Below are 15,763 nucleotides of genomic sequence, written 5' to 3'. Positions count from 1 at the left end.
TGTTGGCGACTCCGGTGCCTCCCATTCCCCCGCCTCGGGTGGTAATTAGCCAAAAGCTATTAAGCCCGCGCGGTTTGTTCTCTGATAATGGGTCGGTGGGCTTTTTTATGATGAAGGGAGCGAGTCTTCCTCGCTTTGACTTTTTCCCCTTTTAGCGTTGTGACACAGTTGAATCCCGTTTTCCCAGGAGTATTTGATTTCTGGATTCACTGTCCTCCTCGAAGCCCATTGATCAGTCAGAGCGCACAATCACAAGCTGTCGGGCCCCGGGATTTATCAGTTCCTTAAATCCGCCTTCTGCTTATCAAAGGGGAAGTCTATCTGTCTTACCTCAGCGATATCTGCTTCAACTAAACTCTTAAATTCTTCAAAATTAACCTTTCGGAATGTTTCTCCACATCTAAATGTCGCTCAGCAAAAAAAAAAAAAAAACAACAAAAAACCCCCTCAAAGTGCCTTGGATTAAAACAGCACCGATTTTTATCAAACCAGGAGAAAACGATAAAAAAAAAAACTCGATTTTTTTTCCTAATCATTGAAGGGATTTTTTACGCCGCTTTGGCCGCTCCGTTTCTTCGGCGACGGGGAAATCGCGGGATTTCCGCCGACTTCTCCAGAGCTCGCCCAACGCTTCCGAAGAAGGTTCCCGAAGGTTTCCGGAAGTTCCCGAAGGTTTCCGAACGTTTCCGGAAGTTCCCGAAGGTTTCCGGAAGTTCCCGAAGGTTTCCGGAGATTCCCGAAGGTTTCCGAACGTTTCCGGAAGTTTCCGAAGGTTTCCGGAAGTTCCCGAAGGTTTCCGAACGTTTCCGGAAGTTCCCGAAGGTTTCCGGAAGTTCCCGAAGGTTTCTCCGGAAGTCTCCCACCGACGCTGCCGGAGATTAACGAAGCCCACGGGGGATGGCGGCAACGGCCGCCATGACAGGAGGACGAGTCCATCCGAGCGCGGAATGCGGGGGGGGGAGAACACCACGGACCGTACCACGCGCCGTACGGGCGACGCCCCAAAAGCCCTCGCCGAGGCTTCACGCCGTCGCACCGCGGTCCGACGGCGGCGGAAAAAAAGCTCCGGCCGTTCTTTTCTCCTGAGGCGCCGCGGGCAGCGGCGGCCGATTCGGCGCGTCCCCCCCCGCGCGCCGCCCGGCGGGATGGTGGAGCGGCGGCTTGCGCGGGGCTTGGCGCGGGCCGCCGGGGGGCGCTGCGAGTTCCGTGAGGGGCCCGGGCGGGACTCGGGGGTCGTGACGAGCCGTGAGGGGACTCGGGGGTCGTGAGGAGCCGTGAGGGGCTTTGGGGGGCCCTGAGGAGACTCGGGGGTCGTGACGAGCCGTGAGGGGCCCGGAGGGGACTCGGGGGTCGTGAGGAGCCGTGAGGGGCTTTGGGGGGCCCTGAGGAGACTCGGGGGTCGTGACGAGCCGTGAGGGGCCCGGAGGGGACTCGGGGGTCGTGAGGAGCCCTGAGGAGACTCGGGGGTCGTGAGGAGTCGTGAGGGGACTCGGGGGTCGTGAGGAGCCGTGAGGGGCTTTGAGGGGCCCTGAGGGGACTCGGGGGTCGTGAGGAGCCGTGAGGGGCTTTGAGGAGCCCTGAGGAGACTCGGGGGTCGTGAGGAGCCGTGAGGGGCTTTGAGGGGCCCGGAGGGGACTCGGGGGTCGTGAGGGGACTCGGGGGTCGTGAGGGGCTTTGACGGCCCCCAAAGGGTTCCGAAGCTCAGAGGGGCTTGGAGTGGTCTCTCAGGGAGCCTGAGGGGGTCTCGGCGGTGGCCGCGATGGTGGAGAAGGACGAGTCCGGCCCCGGCGGCATCAGCGAGGAGGAGGCGGCCCAGTACGACCGGCAGATCCGGCTCTGGGGGCTCGAGGCCCAGAAACGGTCGGTGGGGTTTGGGGGGTTCTGGGGGGAACCTCGGTGGGCTTGGGGGGGTCCCTATAGGAGCTGTGAGGCCTCCCTATGGGGGCCGGGGGGGCTTGTAGGAGCTCGGGGGGTCCCTGTATGGGGCTTGGGGTGGAAGAGCCCTGCGGGAATTGAAGGAGCCCTGAAGGAGCTGTAAGGGGGCCCTGTGGAGGCCCTTGGGGGTTCCTATAGGGGGCTGGGGGTCCCTACATGGCCTGGGGGGTCCCCATGGGGATTAGGGCGGGCTCTATAGGGGTCTGGGGGGCTCTATAGGGGTCTGGGGGGCTCTATAGGGGTCTGGGGGGCTCTATAGGGGTCTGGGGGGGTCTCTGTAGGGGTCTGGGGGGGGCTCTATAGGGGTCTGGGGGGTTCTATAGGAGTCTGGGGGGACTCTATAGGGGTCTGGGGGGACTCTATAGCGGTCTGGGGGGTTCTATAGGGGTCTGGGGGGCTCTATAGGGGTCTGGGGGGCTCTATAGGGGTCTGGGGGGTTCTATAGGGGTCTGGGGGGCTCTATAGGGGTCTGGGGTGGCTCTATAGGGGTCAGGGGGGGCTCTATAGCGGTCTGGGGGATCTCTATAGGGGTCTGGGGGGCTCTATAGGGGTCTGGGGGGCTCTATAGGGGTCTGGGGTGGCTCTATAGGGATCTGGGGGGGCTCTGTAGGGGTCTGGGGGGGCTCTATAGGAGTCTGGGGGTCCCCATGGGGGTCTGGGGGGCTCTATAGGGATCTGGGGGATCTCTATAGGGGTCTGGGGGTCTCTATAGGGGTCTGGAGGGGCTCTATAGGGGTCTGGGGGGCTCTATAGGCATCTAGGGGGCCTCTATAGGGGTCTGGGGGTCCCTACATGGCCTGGGGGGGTCCCCATGGGGATTAGGGCGGGCTCTATAGGGGTCTGGGGGGGCTCTATAGGGGTCTGGGGGGTCTCTATAGGGGTCTGGGGTCTCTATAGGGGTCTGGGGGGTCTCTATAGGGGTCGGGGGTCTCTATAGGGGTCTGGGGTCTCTATAGGGGTCGGGGGTCTCTATAGGGGTCGGGGGTCTCTATAGGGGTCGGGGGGCTCTATAGGGGTGGGGGTCCCCGCGGGGGTCCCACTGCCCCTTTCCCGCCCCCCAGGTTGCGGGCCTCGCGGGTGCTGCTGGTGGGGCTGCGCGGGCTGGGGGCCGAGGTGGCCAAAAACCTGATCCTGGCCGGGGTCAGGGGCCTCACCCTGCTGGACCCCCAACAGGTGAGGGGGACACACCTGGGACACACCTGGGGACACCTGGGGACACACCTGGGGACACACCTGGGGACACACCTGGGGACACACCTGGGACACCTGGGACACACCTGGGACACCTGGGACACACCTGGGGACACACCTGGGACACCTGGGACACACCTGGGGACACACCTGGGGACACCTGGGACACCTGGGACACACCTGGGGACACACCTGGGGACACACCTGGGACACACCTGGGGACACACCTGGGACACCTGGGGACACCTGGGACACACCTGGGGACACACCTGGGACACCTGGGACACACCTGGGGACACCTGGGACACCTGGGACACACCTGGGACACCTGGGACACACCTGGGGACACACCTGGGACGCACCTGGGACACACCTGGGGACACACCTGGGACACACCTGGGACACCTGGGGACACACCTGGGGACACACCTGGGACACACCTGGGACACCTGGGGACACACCTGGGGAGACCTGGGCGCAGTTCCTGATCCCGGGCTCTGTCCCCATCCCAGGTGTCCCCCGAGGAGAGCGGGGCGCAGTTCCTGATCCCGGGCGGCTCGCAGGGCCGGAACCGCGCCGAGGCGTCGCTGGAGCGGGCGCAGAGCCTCAACCCCATGGTGGACGTCAAGGCCGACGCCGAGAGCGTGGAGAGCAAACCCCACGAGTTCTTCACGCAGTTCGACGCGGGTACCGGGGGGGATCCCCGGGTTTGGGGCGGGGTCAGCCCAGCTTTGGGCTGGAATCGTTCCGGTGGGGGGGAGTCGTCCCGTTTTGGGGCGGAATCGCCCCGTTTTGGGATGGAATCGCCCCGTTTTGGGATGGAATCGTCCCATTTTGGGATGGAATCGCCCCGTTTTGGGATGGAATCGCCCCGTTTTGGGATGGAATCGCCCCGTTTTTGGATGGAATCGCCCCGTTTTGGGGAGGAATCGCCCCGTTTTGGGATGGATTTGCCCCGTTTTGGGATGGAATCGCCCCGTTTTGGGACGGAATCGCCCCGTTTTGGGATGGAATCGCCCCGTTTTGGGATGGATTTGCCCCGTTTTGGGACGGAATCGCCCCGTTTTGGGACGGAATCGCCCCGTTTTGGGACGGAATCGCCCCGTTTTGGGATGGAATCGCCCCGTTTTGGGGAGGAATCGCCCCGTTTTGGGATGGAATCGCCCCGTTTTGGGATGGAGACGCCCCGTTTTGGGATGGAATCGCCCCGTTTTGGGATGGAATCGCCCCGTTTTGGGATGGAATCGCCCCGTTTTGGGGCGGAATCGCCCCGTTTTGGGATGGAATCGCCCCGTTTTGGGATGGATTTGCCCCGTTTTGGGATGGAATCGCCCCGTTTTGGGATGGAATCGCCCCGTTTTGGGGTGGAATCGCCCCTTTTTGGGATGGAATCGCCCCGTTTTGGGATGGAATCGCCCCGTTTTGGGATGGAATCGCCCCGTTTTGGGATGGATTTGCCCCGTTTTGGGATGGAATCGCCCCGTTTTGGGATGGAATCGCCCCGTTTTGGGATGGAGACGCCCCGTTTTGGGGAGGAATCGCCCCGTTTTGGGATGGAATCGCCCCATTTTGGGGTGGATTTGCCCCGTTTTGGGACGGAATCGCCCCGTTTTGGGATGGAATCGCCCCGTTTTGGGATGGAATCGCCCCGTTTTGGGATGGAATCGCCCCGTTTTGGGATGGATTTACCCTGTTTTGGGGCGGAATCGCCCCGTTTTGGGACGGAATCGCCCCGTTTTGGGATGGAATCGCCCCGTTTTGGGATGGAATCGCCCCGTTTTGGGATGGAATCGCCCCGTTTTGGGATGGATTTACCCTGTTTTGGGGCGGAATCCCCCCATTTTCTGCTGCAGTTCCCTACTCCCCTAACAGACCAAACCCCCACCCCCATCCCAGTCTTCCCCCTGCCCCATTAAGCTTTTCCCCCACCCAACGCCCTCAACCCCGTGGCTAACATCCCAGGTTTCCCCTCCAGGTGTGCCTCACCTGCTGCTCCAGGGAATCCATGGTGAGGATCAACCAGATCTGCCACAAGAACGGGATCAAGTTCTTCACGGGCGACGTCTTCGGCTACCACGGCTACATGTTCGCTGACCTGGGCGAGCACGAGTTCGTGGAGTGAGTTGGGGGCAGGAGCCCGCCCCCCCCGAAATCCCGGGATTTGGGGAGTTCCTGACCCGGTGGCTGAGCCGTTCCCTCCTCAGGGAGAAGCCCAAGGTGGCCAAGGTGAGCTCAGGGCTGGAGGATGGACCCGAGGCCAAACGGGCCCGGCTGGACACGGCCGAGACCACCATGGTCAAAAAGGTCAGTGGGGGGGGTTTGGGGGGGATTCCTGGGGGATTTGGGGGGCGTGGGACCCCAAAACCCTGGGAGAGACCCCAGGAACCTGGGAGAGACCCCAACAACCTGGGAGAGACCCCAAAAACCTTGGGAGAGACACCAAAAACCTGGGAGAGACCCCAAAAACCTTGGGAGAGACCCCAAAAACCTGGGAGAGACCCCAAAACCCTGGGAGAGACCCCAAAAACCTTGGGAGAGACCCCAAAAACCTGGGAGAGACCCCAAGAACCTGGGAGAGACCCCAAAAACCCTGGGAGAGACCCCAAAAACCTGGGAGAGACCCCAAAAACCCGGGAGAGACACCAAAAACCTGGGAGAGACCCCAAAACCCTGGGAGAGACCCCAAAAACCCGGGAGAGACCCCAAAAACCTGGGAGAGACCCCAAAAACCTTGGGAGAGACACCAAAAACCCGGGAGAGACACCAAAACCTGGGAGAGACCCCAAAACCCTGGGAGAGACCCCAAAACCCTGGGAGAGACCCCAAAAACCTGGGACAGACCCCAAAAACCTGGGAGAGACCCCAAAACCCTGGGAGAGACCCCAAAAACATGGGAGAGACCTCAAAACCCTGGGAGAGACCCCAAAAACCTGGGAGAGACCCCAAAAACCTGGGACAGACCCCAAAAACCTGGGAGAGACCTCAACAACCTGGGAGAGACACCAAAAACCTGGGAGAGACCCCAAAACCCTGGGAGAGACCCCAAAAACATGGGAGAGACCTGAACAACCTGGGAGAGACACCAAAAACCTGGGAGAGACCCCAAAACCCTGGGAGAGACCCCAAAACCCTGGGAGAGACCCCAAAAACCTGGGAGAGACCCCAAAAACCTGGGAGAGACCCCAAAAACCTTGGGAGAGACCCCAAAAACCTGGGAGCGACCCCAAAACCCTGGGAGAGACCCCAAAAACCTTGGGAGAGACACCAAAACCCTGGGAGAGACCCCAAAACCCTGGGAGAGACACCAAAAACCTGGGGGAGACCCCAAAACCCTGAGAGAGACCCCAAAAACCTGGGAGAGACCCCAAAACCCGGGAGAGACCCCAAAAACCTTGGGAGAGACCCCAAAAACCTGGGAGAGACCCCAAAACCCTGGGAGAGACCCCAAAAACCTGGGAGAGACCCCCAAAACCCTGAGAGAGACCCCAAAAACCTGGGAGAGACACCAAAAACCTGAGAGAGACCCCAAAACCCTGAGAGAGACCACAAAACCCTGGGACAGACCCCAAAAACCTTGGGAGAGACCCCAAAACCCTGGGAGAGACCCCAAAACCCTGGGAGAGACCCCAAAACCCTGGGACAGACCCCAAAAACCTTGGGAGAGACCCCAAAACCCTGGGAGAGACCCCAAAAACCTGGGAGAGACCCCAAAAACCTGGGAGAGACCCCAAAAACCTTGGGAGAGACCCCAAAAACCTGGGAGCGACCCCAAAACCCTGGGAGAGACCCCAAAAACCTTGGGAGAGACACCAAAACCCTGGGAGAGACCCCAAAACCCTGGGAGAGACACCAAAAACCTGGAACAGACCCCAAAACCCTGGGAGAGACCCCAAAAACCTGGGAGAGACACCAAAAACCTGAGAGAGACCCCAAAACCCTGAGAGAGACCACAAAACCCTGGGACAGACCCCAAAACCCTGGGAGAGACCCCAAAACCCTGGGAGAGACCCCAAAACCCTGGGAGAGACCCCAAAAACCTTGGGAGAGACCCCAAAACCCTGGGAGAGACCCCAAAAACCTGGGAGAGACCCCAAAACCCTGGGAGAGACCCCAAAACCCTGGGAGAGACACCAAAACCCTGGGAGAGACCCCAAAACCCGGGAGAGACCCCAAAACCCTGGGAGAGACACCAAAAACCTTGGGAGAGACACCAAAAACCTGGGAGAGACCCCAAAACCCTGGGAGAGACCCCAAAAACCTGGGAGAGACACCAAAAACCTGGGAGAGACCCCAAAACCCGGGAGAGACCCCAAAAACCCGGGAGAGACCCCAAAAACCTTGGGAGAGACACCAAAACCCTGGGAGAGACCCCAAAAACCTGGGAGAGACCCCAAAAACCTTGGGAGAGACCCCAAAAACCTGGGAGCGACCCCAAAACCCTGGGAGAGACCCCAAAAACCTTGGGAGAGACACCAAAACCCTGGGAGAGACCCCAAAACCCTGGGAGAGACACCAAAAACCTGGGGGAGACCCCAAAACCCTGGGAGAGACCCCAAAAACCTGGGAGAGACCCCAAAACCCGGGAGAGACCCCAAAAACCTTGGGAGAGACCCCAAAAACCTGGGAGAGACCCCAAAACCCTGGGAGAGACCCCAAAAACCTGGGAGAGACCCCCAAAACCCTGAGAGAGACCCCAAAAACCTGGGAGAGACACCAAAAACCTGAGAGAGACCCCAAAACCCTGAGAGAGACCACAAAACCCTGGGACAGACCCCAAAAACCTTGGGAGAGACCCCAAAACCCTGGGAGAGACCCCAAAACCCTGGGAGAGACCCCAAAACCCTGGGACAGACCCCAAAAACCTTGGGAGAGACCCCAAAACCCTGGGAGAGACCCCAAAAACCTGGGAGAGACCCCAAAAACCTGGGAGAGACCCCAAAAACCTTGGGAGAGACCCCAAAAACCTGGGAGCGACCCCAAAACCCTGGGAGAGACCCCAAAAACCTTGGGAGAGACACCAAAACCCTGGGAGAGACCCCAAAACCCTGGGAGAGACACCAAAAACCTGGAACAGACCCCAAAACCCTGGGAGAGACCCCAAAAACCTGGGAGAGACACCAAAAACCTGAGAGAGACCCCAAAACCCTGAGAGAGACCACAAAACCCTGGGACAGACCCCAAAACCCTGGGAGAGACCCCAAAACCCTGGGAGAGACCCCAAAACCCTGGGAGAGACCCCAAAAACCTTGGGAGAGACCCCAAAACCCTGGGAGAGACCCCAAAAACCTGGGAGAGACCCCAAAACCCTGGGAGAGACCCCAAAACCCTGGGAGAGACACCAAAACCCTGGGAGAGACCCCAAAACCCGGGAGAGACCCCAAAACCCTGGGAGAGACACCAAAAACCTGGGAGAGACACCAAAAACCTGGGAGAGACCCCAAAACCCTGGGAGAGACCCCAAAAACCTGGGAGAGACACCAAAAACCTGGGAGAGACCCCAAAACCCGGGAGAGACCCCAAAAACCCGGGAGAGACCCCAAAAACCTTGGGATGGCTCTCCCAAAACACCTTTGCTGCTTCTTTCTTTCCTGGGTGGTCCCAAATCCCTTTTGGGGTGACCCCAAATCCCTTTTATGGTGACCCCAAATCCCTTTTAGGGTGGCCCCGACCCTCCTGGTGTCCCCTCCCAGCCGGAATTTCCCGGGCGGAGCAGAAACCCCCCGGGATTTTGGGATGCCTTTGGCATTCCTTTGGGATTCCTTTGGGATTCCTTTGGGATTCCTTTGGGATTCCTGAGGTGCTGGCAATCCGGCTGGGAATGTCCCCTGGGCTGGGAATGTCCCCGGATGCCACCAGGAGCAGCTGCCGCCTCCTGATCCCGTGGGAGTTCCTTGGGATGAGGTTTTGGGATGCCAGAGCCCACGGGGATGGGGCCGGGCGTTTGTCCGCGAGAATTCCTGATTTCCTGGTCCCCTGTGGAAGCGGGATTCCCGATCCCTCGTTCCCCTGGAACTGGGGGAATTCCTGACTCTCTGTCCCCGTGGAATTGGGGGAATCGCCGATTTCCTTAACCCATGGAATGGGGAGAATTCCCAACTCCCTGCCTTGCCCCAGGATCCCCCAGAACCTTCTTCCCTTTCCCCCGCTCCGTCCCAAATCCTGCTGGTTTTCCCCCGGAATTCCAGTGCCTGGACTTGTGCCGCCTGTGGGAATTTCGCGTTTTTTTCCCCCGGGATTCTGCCTTCATTCCCAATCCCCCCCAATCCCACGTTTTTTCCCCCGAACTGCAGCGCCTGGAGTTCTGCCAGCTGCGGGACGCGCTGGCCGTGGAGTGGCGCGGGGAGAAGGCGACGGCGGCGCTGCGGCGCACGGCCCCCGACTACTTCCTGCTCCAAGGTGCCTTCCCAGCAGCCTTTTCCCAAAAAAACCCAAACCCCCCCCACCCATTTCCAGGGAAAAAAAAACAACAAACGACATTCCAGGGGGGAAAAAAAAACACAATATTGGGGGGGAAAAAAAAATCATTTCTGGAGCGGGAAAAAAATCCCATTCCTGGGGAAAAACCTCCCGTTGATGGGGAAAAGCCGTGGGCTCGGAGGGGCTGTGCCCTCCCTGGGGTGTCCCTGTGACTGTGACGGTGACAGTGACAGTGTCCCAGTGACAGTGTCCCAGTGACAGTGACAGTGTCCCCAGTGACAGTGACCCTGTGACAGTGACAGTGACAGTGTCCCAGTGACAGTGACAGTGTCCCCAGTGACAGTGACAGTGTCCCTGTGACAGTGACAGTGACAGTGTCCCAGTGACAGTGTCCCAGTGACAGTGACAGTGTCCCCAGTGACAGTGACAGTGTCCCTGTGACAGTGACAGTGTCCCAGTGACAGTGTCCCAGTGACAGTGACAGTGTCCCCAGTGACAGTGACAGTGTCCCTGTGACAGTGACAGTGTCCCAGTGACAGTGTCCCAGTGACAGTGACAGTGTCCCCAGTGACAGTGACCCTGTGACAGTGACAGTGACAGTGTCCCAGTGACAGTGACAGTGTCCCCAGTGACAGTGACAGTGTCCCCAGTGACAGTGACAGTGACAGTGTCCCAGTGACAGTGTCCCAGTGACAGTGACAGTGTCCCCAGTGACAGTGACAGTGTCCCTGTGACAGTGACAGTGTCCCAGTGACAGTGTCCCAGTGACAGTGACAGTGTCCCCAGTGACAGTGACAGTGTCCCAGTGACAGTGACAGTGTCCCCAGTGACAGTGACAGTGTCCCTGTGACAGTGACAGTGTCCCAGTGACAGTGTCCCAGTGACAGTGACAGTGTCCCTAGTGACAGTGACAGTGTCCCTGTGACAGTGACAGTGTCCCAGTGACAGTGTCCCCAGTGACAGTGACAGTGTCCCCAGTGACAGTGACCCTGTGACAGTGACAGTGACAGTGTCCCCAGTGACAGTGACAGTGTCCCCAGTGACAGTGACAGTGACAGTGTCCCAGTGACAGTGTCCCAGTGACAGTGACAGTGTCCCCAGTGACAGTGACAGTGTCCCTGTGACAGTGACAGTGTCCCAGTGACAGTGTCCCAGTGACAGTGACAGTGTCCCTAGTGACAGTGACAGTGTCCCTGTGACAGTGACAGTGTCCCAGTGACAGTGTCCCAGTGACAGTGTCCCCACGGTGTCCCCTGTCCCCAGTTCTCCTGCGGTTCAGGACGGAGACGGGCCGCGATCCCTGTCCCCGCCGCGGGGCCGAGGACTCGGAGCGGCTGCTCTGGGTGTCCCTGTGACACTGACAGTGACAGTGACAGTGTCCCAGTGACAGTGTCCCAGTGACAGTGACAGTGTCCCAGTGACAGTGACAATGTCCCCTGTCCCCAGTTCTCCTGCGGTTCAGGACGGAGACGGGCCGCGATCCCTGTCCCCGCCGCGGGGCCGAGGACTCGGAGCGGCTGCTGCGGCTGCGCCGGGAGGTGCTGGAGGCCCTGGGGGTCGGCTCTCACCTGCTGCCGGAGCATTTCCCCAGGTGAGGGGACACGGGGCGGGCTGCGGGCCGCTGGCGCTCTGTCCCCAAGGCCACCGCGGCTGCTGGGGCCACATGCGGGGGGGCTGCGTCCCCTCAAAGGACCTTGGGGACACGCGGGGGCCGTTCTGTGTCCCCTTGGCCCTCAGGATTTCCCAAACCTTTTTTTTTTTGGGGGGGGGGTGAACCCTTGGGGTTTTCAGGGCACCCAGAGCCCTCAAACCCCCCAGGTTGGTTTTTTTTTTGGGGGGGGGGGTGTGAAAATCCCATTTTTGGGATTTTTTTTTTTCCCTCGTTCGATCTTCACCCCCCCCCTTTCCAGCTTCTGCTTCTCGGAGATGGCGCCCGTGTGTGCGTGGTCGGGGGCGTGCTGGGCCAGGAGGTGGTCAAGGTACAGATTTAGGGGGTCCTGAGGGGTCTGGGGGGTCCCCAAAATCCCCCCCGTGACCCCCCTGTGTCCCCCCACCCCCCTCCAGGCCCTGTCCCAGCGGGACCCTCCCCACAACAACTTCTTCTTCTTCGACGGCGTCAGGGGCCAGGGCATGGTGGAGTGCCTGGGACCCCCCCTCTGAGAGACCCCCAAATCCGGGCAGGGGTTTTGGGGGGCTCCTGAATCCTCCCCAGGGACACCCCCGAATCGTGGAGGGAGTTTGGGGAGGGGTCCTAACCCCCCCCCCCCTCCCCAGGGTTGTAGGGGAGGGGGTTTGGGGTGAATAAAGGTTTTTCTTAGAAAACCGTGGCTGATTTTGGGGGGGTTGGAATTGGGGAGGAGGGGGGGGACACGGGATGCTGAGACCCCATAAGGGGGTGAACCCCAAAATCTGGGGATTCCCAAATCCCGCAGACCCCTCCCCAAAAATCCCAAACCGCTACAGAGCCCCCAAACCCCACAAATCCCCCTAAATCCTCTAGAGCCCTCCGAACCCCAAAGATCCCCCTAAACCCCCCAAAAAAACTCACAGACCCCCCCCCAAATCTTACACTCCCCAAAATCCCACAGACCCCACCCCAAAATCCTACAGACCCCCCCAAAATCCTACAGACCCCCCCAAAATCCTAGACTCCCCAAAATCCTACAGACCCACCCCAAAATCCTACAGACCCCCCCAAAATCCTACAGACCCCACCCCAAAATCCCACAGACACCACCCCCAAAATCCTACAGACCCCCCCCAAAATCCTAGACTCCCCAAAATCCCACAGACCCACCCCAAAATCCTACAGACCCCCCCAAAATCCTACAGACCCCCCCAAAATCCTAGACTCCCCAAAAATCCCACAGACCCACCCCAAAATCCTACAGACCCCCCCAAAATCCTACAGACCCCACCCCAAAATCCTAGACTCCCCAAAATCCTACAGACTCCCCCCAAAATCCCACAGACACCACCCCAAATCCTACAGACCCCCCCCAAAATCCTACAGACCCCACCCCAAAATCCCACAGACACCACCCCAAAATCCTACAGACTCCCCCCAAAATCCTACAGACCCCCCCCAAAATCCTACAGACCCCCCCAAAATCCTAGACTCCCCAAAATCCCACAGACCCCCCCCAAAATCCTACACTCCCCAAAATCCCACAGACCCACCCCAAAATCCTACAGACCCCCCCCCAAAATCCTACAGACCCCACCCCAAAATCCCACAGACACCACCCCAAAATCCTACAGACTCCCCCCAAAATCCTACAGACCCCCCCAAAATCTTACACTCCCCAAAATCCTACAGACCCCCCCAAAATCCTCTCGACCCCCCCAAACCCCTCCTCTCATAAATCCATTTTTATTGCAAACAAAAGTACAAAAATGGCACCGACCCTGTGGGACCCCCTCCCCAAAATTCCTGTACAGCGCCCCCCACCCCCCCAAAAAAATGTACAGAACCTCCCAAATTCATGTACAGACCCCAAAAATGTACAGAAACCCCTCCCCCCCCCCCCAAAAAAATGTACAGCCGCCCTATGTACACCCTATGTACAATGTACAGCCCATATACAGCATGTACAGCCCCGCGGGGGGGTCACGTGGACCCAGCACCATCCGGGGGGGTCCCCCAAATCCCCCCTCCCCCATGGATCATATACAGCCCCCCCCACCCCCCCAAAAAAAACACCCCCCGCCCCAAATTCACCCCATTTACAGCCCATGTACAACATATACACACCCCTGGGGAGGGGGGGAAATTTGGGGGGTGGTCTTGACCTCCCCCCACCACCCCCAGCACCATTTTTGGGGGGGTCTCCCCCTCATTCTCCCCCCCCCCCAAAAAAAAACCCCCAAAATTTACACTCCCCCTCCCCAATTTACAGCATTTACAGACCCTTTTTTTTGGGAGGGGGAGGGGGGAAATTGGGGAGTTCCCCCTTCCTGCCACATTTTTTGGGGGGGGGATCCCCCCCCCAAATCTTCCCCTCCCCCCCCAATAAATAAATTACACAAATAAATAAAAACGGGACGGGGGGAGGGGAAGAGATGGACGCGACCAACCCGAATTGAGGGGGGGGGTTGTGCTTTGTCCCCGCTTTGAGGTTGGGGTCTCCCCCCCCCGACCCCCCCCCGCTGTCCTGCGAGCGTCCCGCGGCCTTTCCCAGGTGTTCTCCAGGTGTGATCCAGGTGTTCTCCAGGTGTTCTCCAGGTGTCGCCGGGCTCAGTTCCCCCCTCTGGCCGCCAGGGGCGCTGCGGGCGCCGCCCCCAGCCAGGGCGCCACCCAGCGGAAGAGCGGCGCCCAGAAGAGCCCCCGGCCGCGCCGCTGCCGAACGAGCTTTCAATTAACGCGGGTAATTAACGCCGCTCATTAGCGCGAGCCCCAATTCCAGCACCTCCCCCCCACCCCCCTCCACAATCCAGCCCCGGCAGCGAGAGCTGGGATGGGGGGGAAAAGGAATTTTGGGGTGTATCCCACCCCCCCAAAAAAAGTGGGGTCCCTCCCGCCCCGTTTTGGGGTTGTCCCGAGTGAATTTTTGGCTCTTGCCCCGAAATTTTCGGCGGGTTTCCCTTCTCCCCCCCGTCCCAAAATCCCTGCCCTGGGAGCAGGAGCTGGAGGGGTGGAGCTGCGATGGGGAAGAGGAGGAATTATTAGGGGGGGGGGGTATCCCGCCCAAAAAAGTGGTGTCCTGCCAGATTTTGGGGCGTCCTCACTAAATTTTTTGGGGTCTCCTCCAGATTTTTGGGGAGTTTTCGCTGAATTTCGGGGGGTTTCCCCTCAAATTCCAGCTTTTTCCAAACTCCAAAACCAGAGTTTTGGGGCGTGAACCCCCAAAAAAAAGCCTCAAGGGCTGTGTGTGTCCCCCTCCCCCCCCCAATTTTGGGCGTCCCTGCTGAATTTTAGGGCGTCTCCTCTAAATTTTGGGGTGTTACCCCAAATCCCAGCCCCTCCCAAATCCAGCCCCGGGGAGGAGGAGTTGGAGGGATTGTGCTGGGATGAGGAAAAAGAAGAATTTTGGGGGGAAATGCCCCAAAAAAAGTTGTCCCGGGGGGTGTGTCCCGGCTAATTTTGGGGTGTTCCCACCCAATTTTGGGGCTTTCCTGTCAATTTTGGGAGCCCCCCCCCCACCCCCAAAAAAATTTTGGGATAACCCCAGTAGGGAGCAGATGCCACCAGGAGCAACACCACAAAAGAGCCGGAGGGGGGGGGGAATTTTTTGGGCGCCCCCCTCCCCAACATCCTCGGTTCCCACGCGAATTTTGGGGTACCCCCTCCCCAAATGTCGGGGGTCCCCCTCACCTGGCGCTCGTAGCTGTGCTGGAAGGCGTCTCCCAGGAGCCTCAACCGCGCCCCCAAAATCTGCTCGGGGCCGGGGGGGGCCGCGGGGGGGGGCCCGGGCAGGTGCCCGTTGGGGACAGCCCCCCCCTCAATTTGGGGGGTCCCCTCGTGTTCCGCCTCCTCCGTGGGGCGGAAATCACCTGGAGGGCGGTAAAGGGGCGGGGGGGAGGTTAGGCCGGGCCACGCCCCCCAAAATATAGGGTGGGGTCAGGGTGAGCCACGCCCCCCCAAAAGGTGTGGGGAGGGGTCTTCCCATGGAACGGCTCGGGGGGGGGGGGTTTGGGGACCCCCCAAAAGTGACGATCCCCCCCCCCCCGAATCCCCCAGCCCAGGACTCACCGTGGGGTCCCCAAGCATAGGAGCCGAAATTGGGGGGGGTCCCGGGGGGGTCCCCGCGCTCTCCGCAGCTCAGGCGCGTGGAGGGGGCGGCCCCACGTGTGGGGGGGGGGCCCGTGGGTGGGCGGCCCCCCCCCCGCCCCCCCCGCAGGCGGGGTGCGAGGGGAGGGGGGGCTGGGGGCTCCCCGAGGGTCCCTTCCCGCAGCGGTCTGGCCATCGCTCCCGGGGGGCTCTGTGGGGAGGGGGGGGGACACGCGTGGGTTCCAATCCTGGGGTGGGGTCCGCGCCCTCGGGGGGGTTTATTTTTTTGGGGGGGGGGTCCACACCTCCCGCTCCTCCGCCCCCCCCCCCAAAAAAATGGCGCCGAGCGGCCGCCAGGGGGCGCGGTGGGAGCGGGCGGTGTTTGTAAACAAACCGGGCAGCGACCCCCGGCCACGCGTGGGGACCCCCGAGTGTCGCCGCCCGCCTGTCCGCCAACGTCCCCAGCCCTGCCCGAGCGCGGGGGGGCTCAGCGCGGACCCCCCTCCAGGG

General features: G+C 60.4%; 1 protein-coding gene and 1 long non-coding RNA gene across 2 annotated transcripts; one reads left to right on the top strand and one right to left on the bottom strand.

Moving 5' to 3' along the window:
- Positions 1-856: 856 nt before the first annotated feature.
- LOC136305702 (SUMO-activating enzyme subunit 1-like) lies at positions 857-11,865 on the top strand. Its single transcript, XM_066209014.1, is given in 10 exon segments — positions 857-1,860; positions 2,997-3,108; positions 3,639-3,813; positions 5,103-5,244; positions 5,331-5,430; positions 9,417-9,522; positions 10,990-11,134; positions 11,454-11,482; positions 11,485-11,522; positions 11,608-11,865. Coding segments are annotated over 10 exon segments (1,044 nt in total). The 5' UTR covers positions 857-1,759; the 3' UTR covers positions 11,704-11,865.
- A 1,819-nt stretch (positions 11,866-13,684) lies between these two features.
- LOC136305703 (uncharacterized) lies at positions 13,685-15,323 on the bottom strand. Its single transcript, XR_010725398.1, has 3 exons — positions 15,236-15,323; positions 14,858-15,036; positions 13,685-13,882 (listed from the first exon to the last, which is right to left on the bottom strand). It is a non-coding gene; the product is annotated as an uncharacterized lncRNA (long non-coding RNA).
- Between the last annotated feature and the right edge of the window lie 440 nt (positions 15,324-15,763).

The sequence above is a fragment of the Chamaea fasciata genome, unplaced genomic scaffold (genome assembly GCF_029207755.1).
Source record: "Chamaea fasciata isolate MVZ Bird 193981 ecotype frontalis unplaced genomic scaffold, bChaFas1.0.hap1 SCAF_590, whole genome shotgun sequence".
Taxonomy (NCBI): Eukaryota; Metazoa; Chordata; class Aves; order Passeriformes; family Sylviidae; genus Chamaea; species Chamaea fasciata.
Note: the sequence above shows the minus strand (reverse complement) of the source record. Positions and strands in the feature narration are given on the sequence as shown.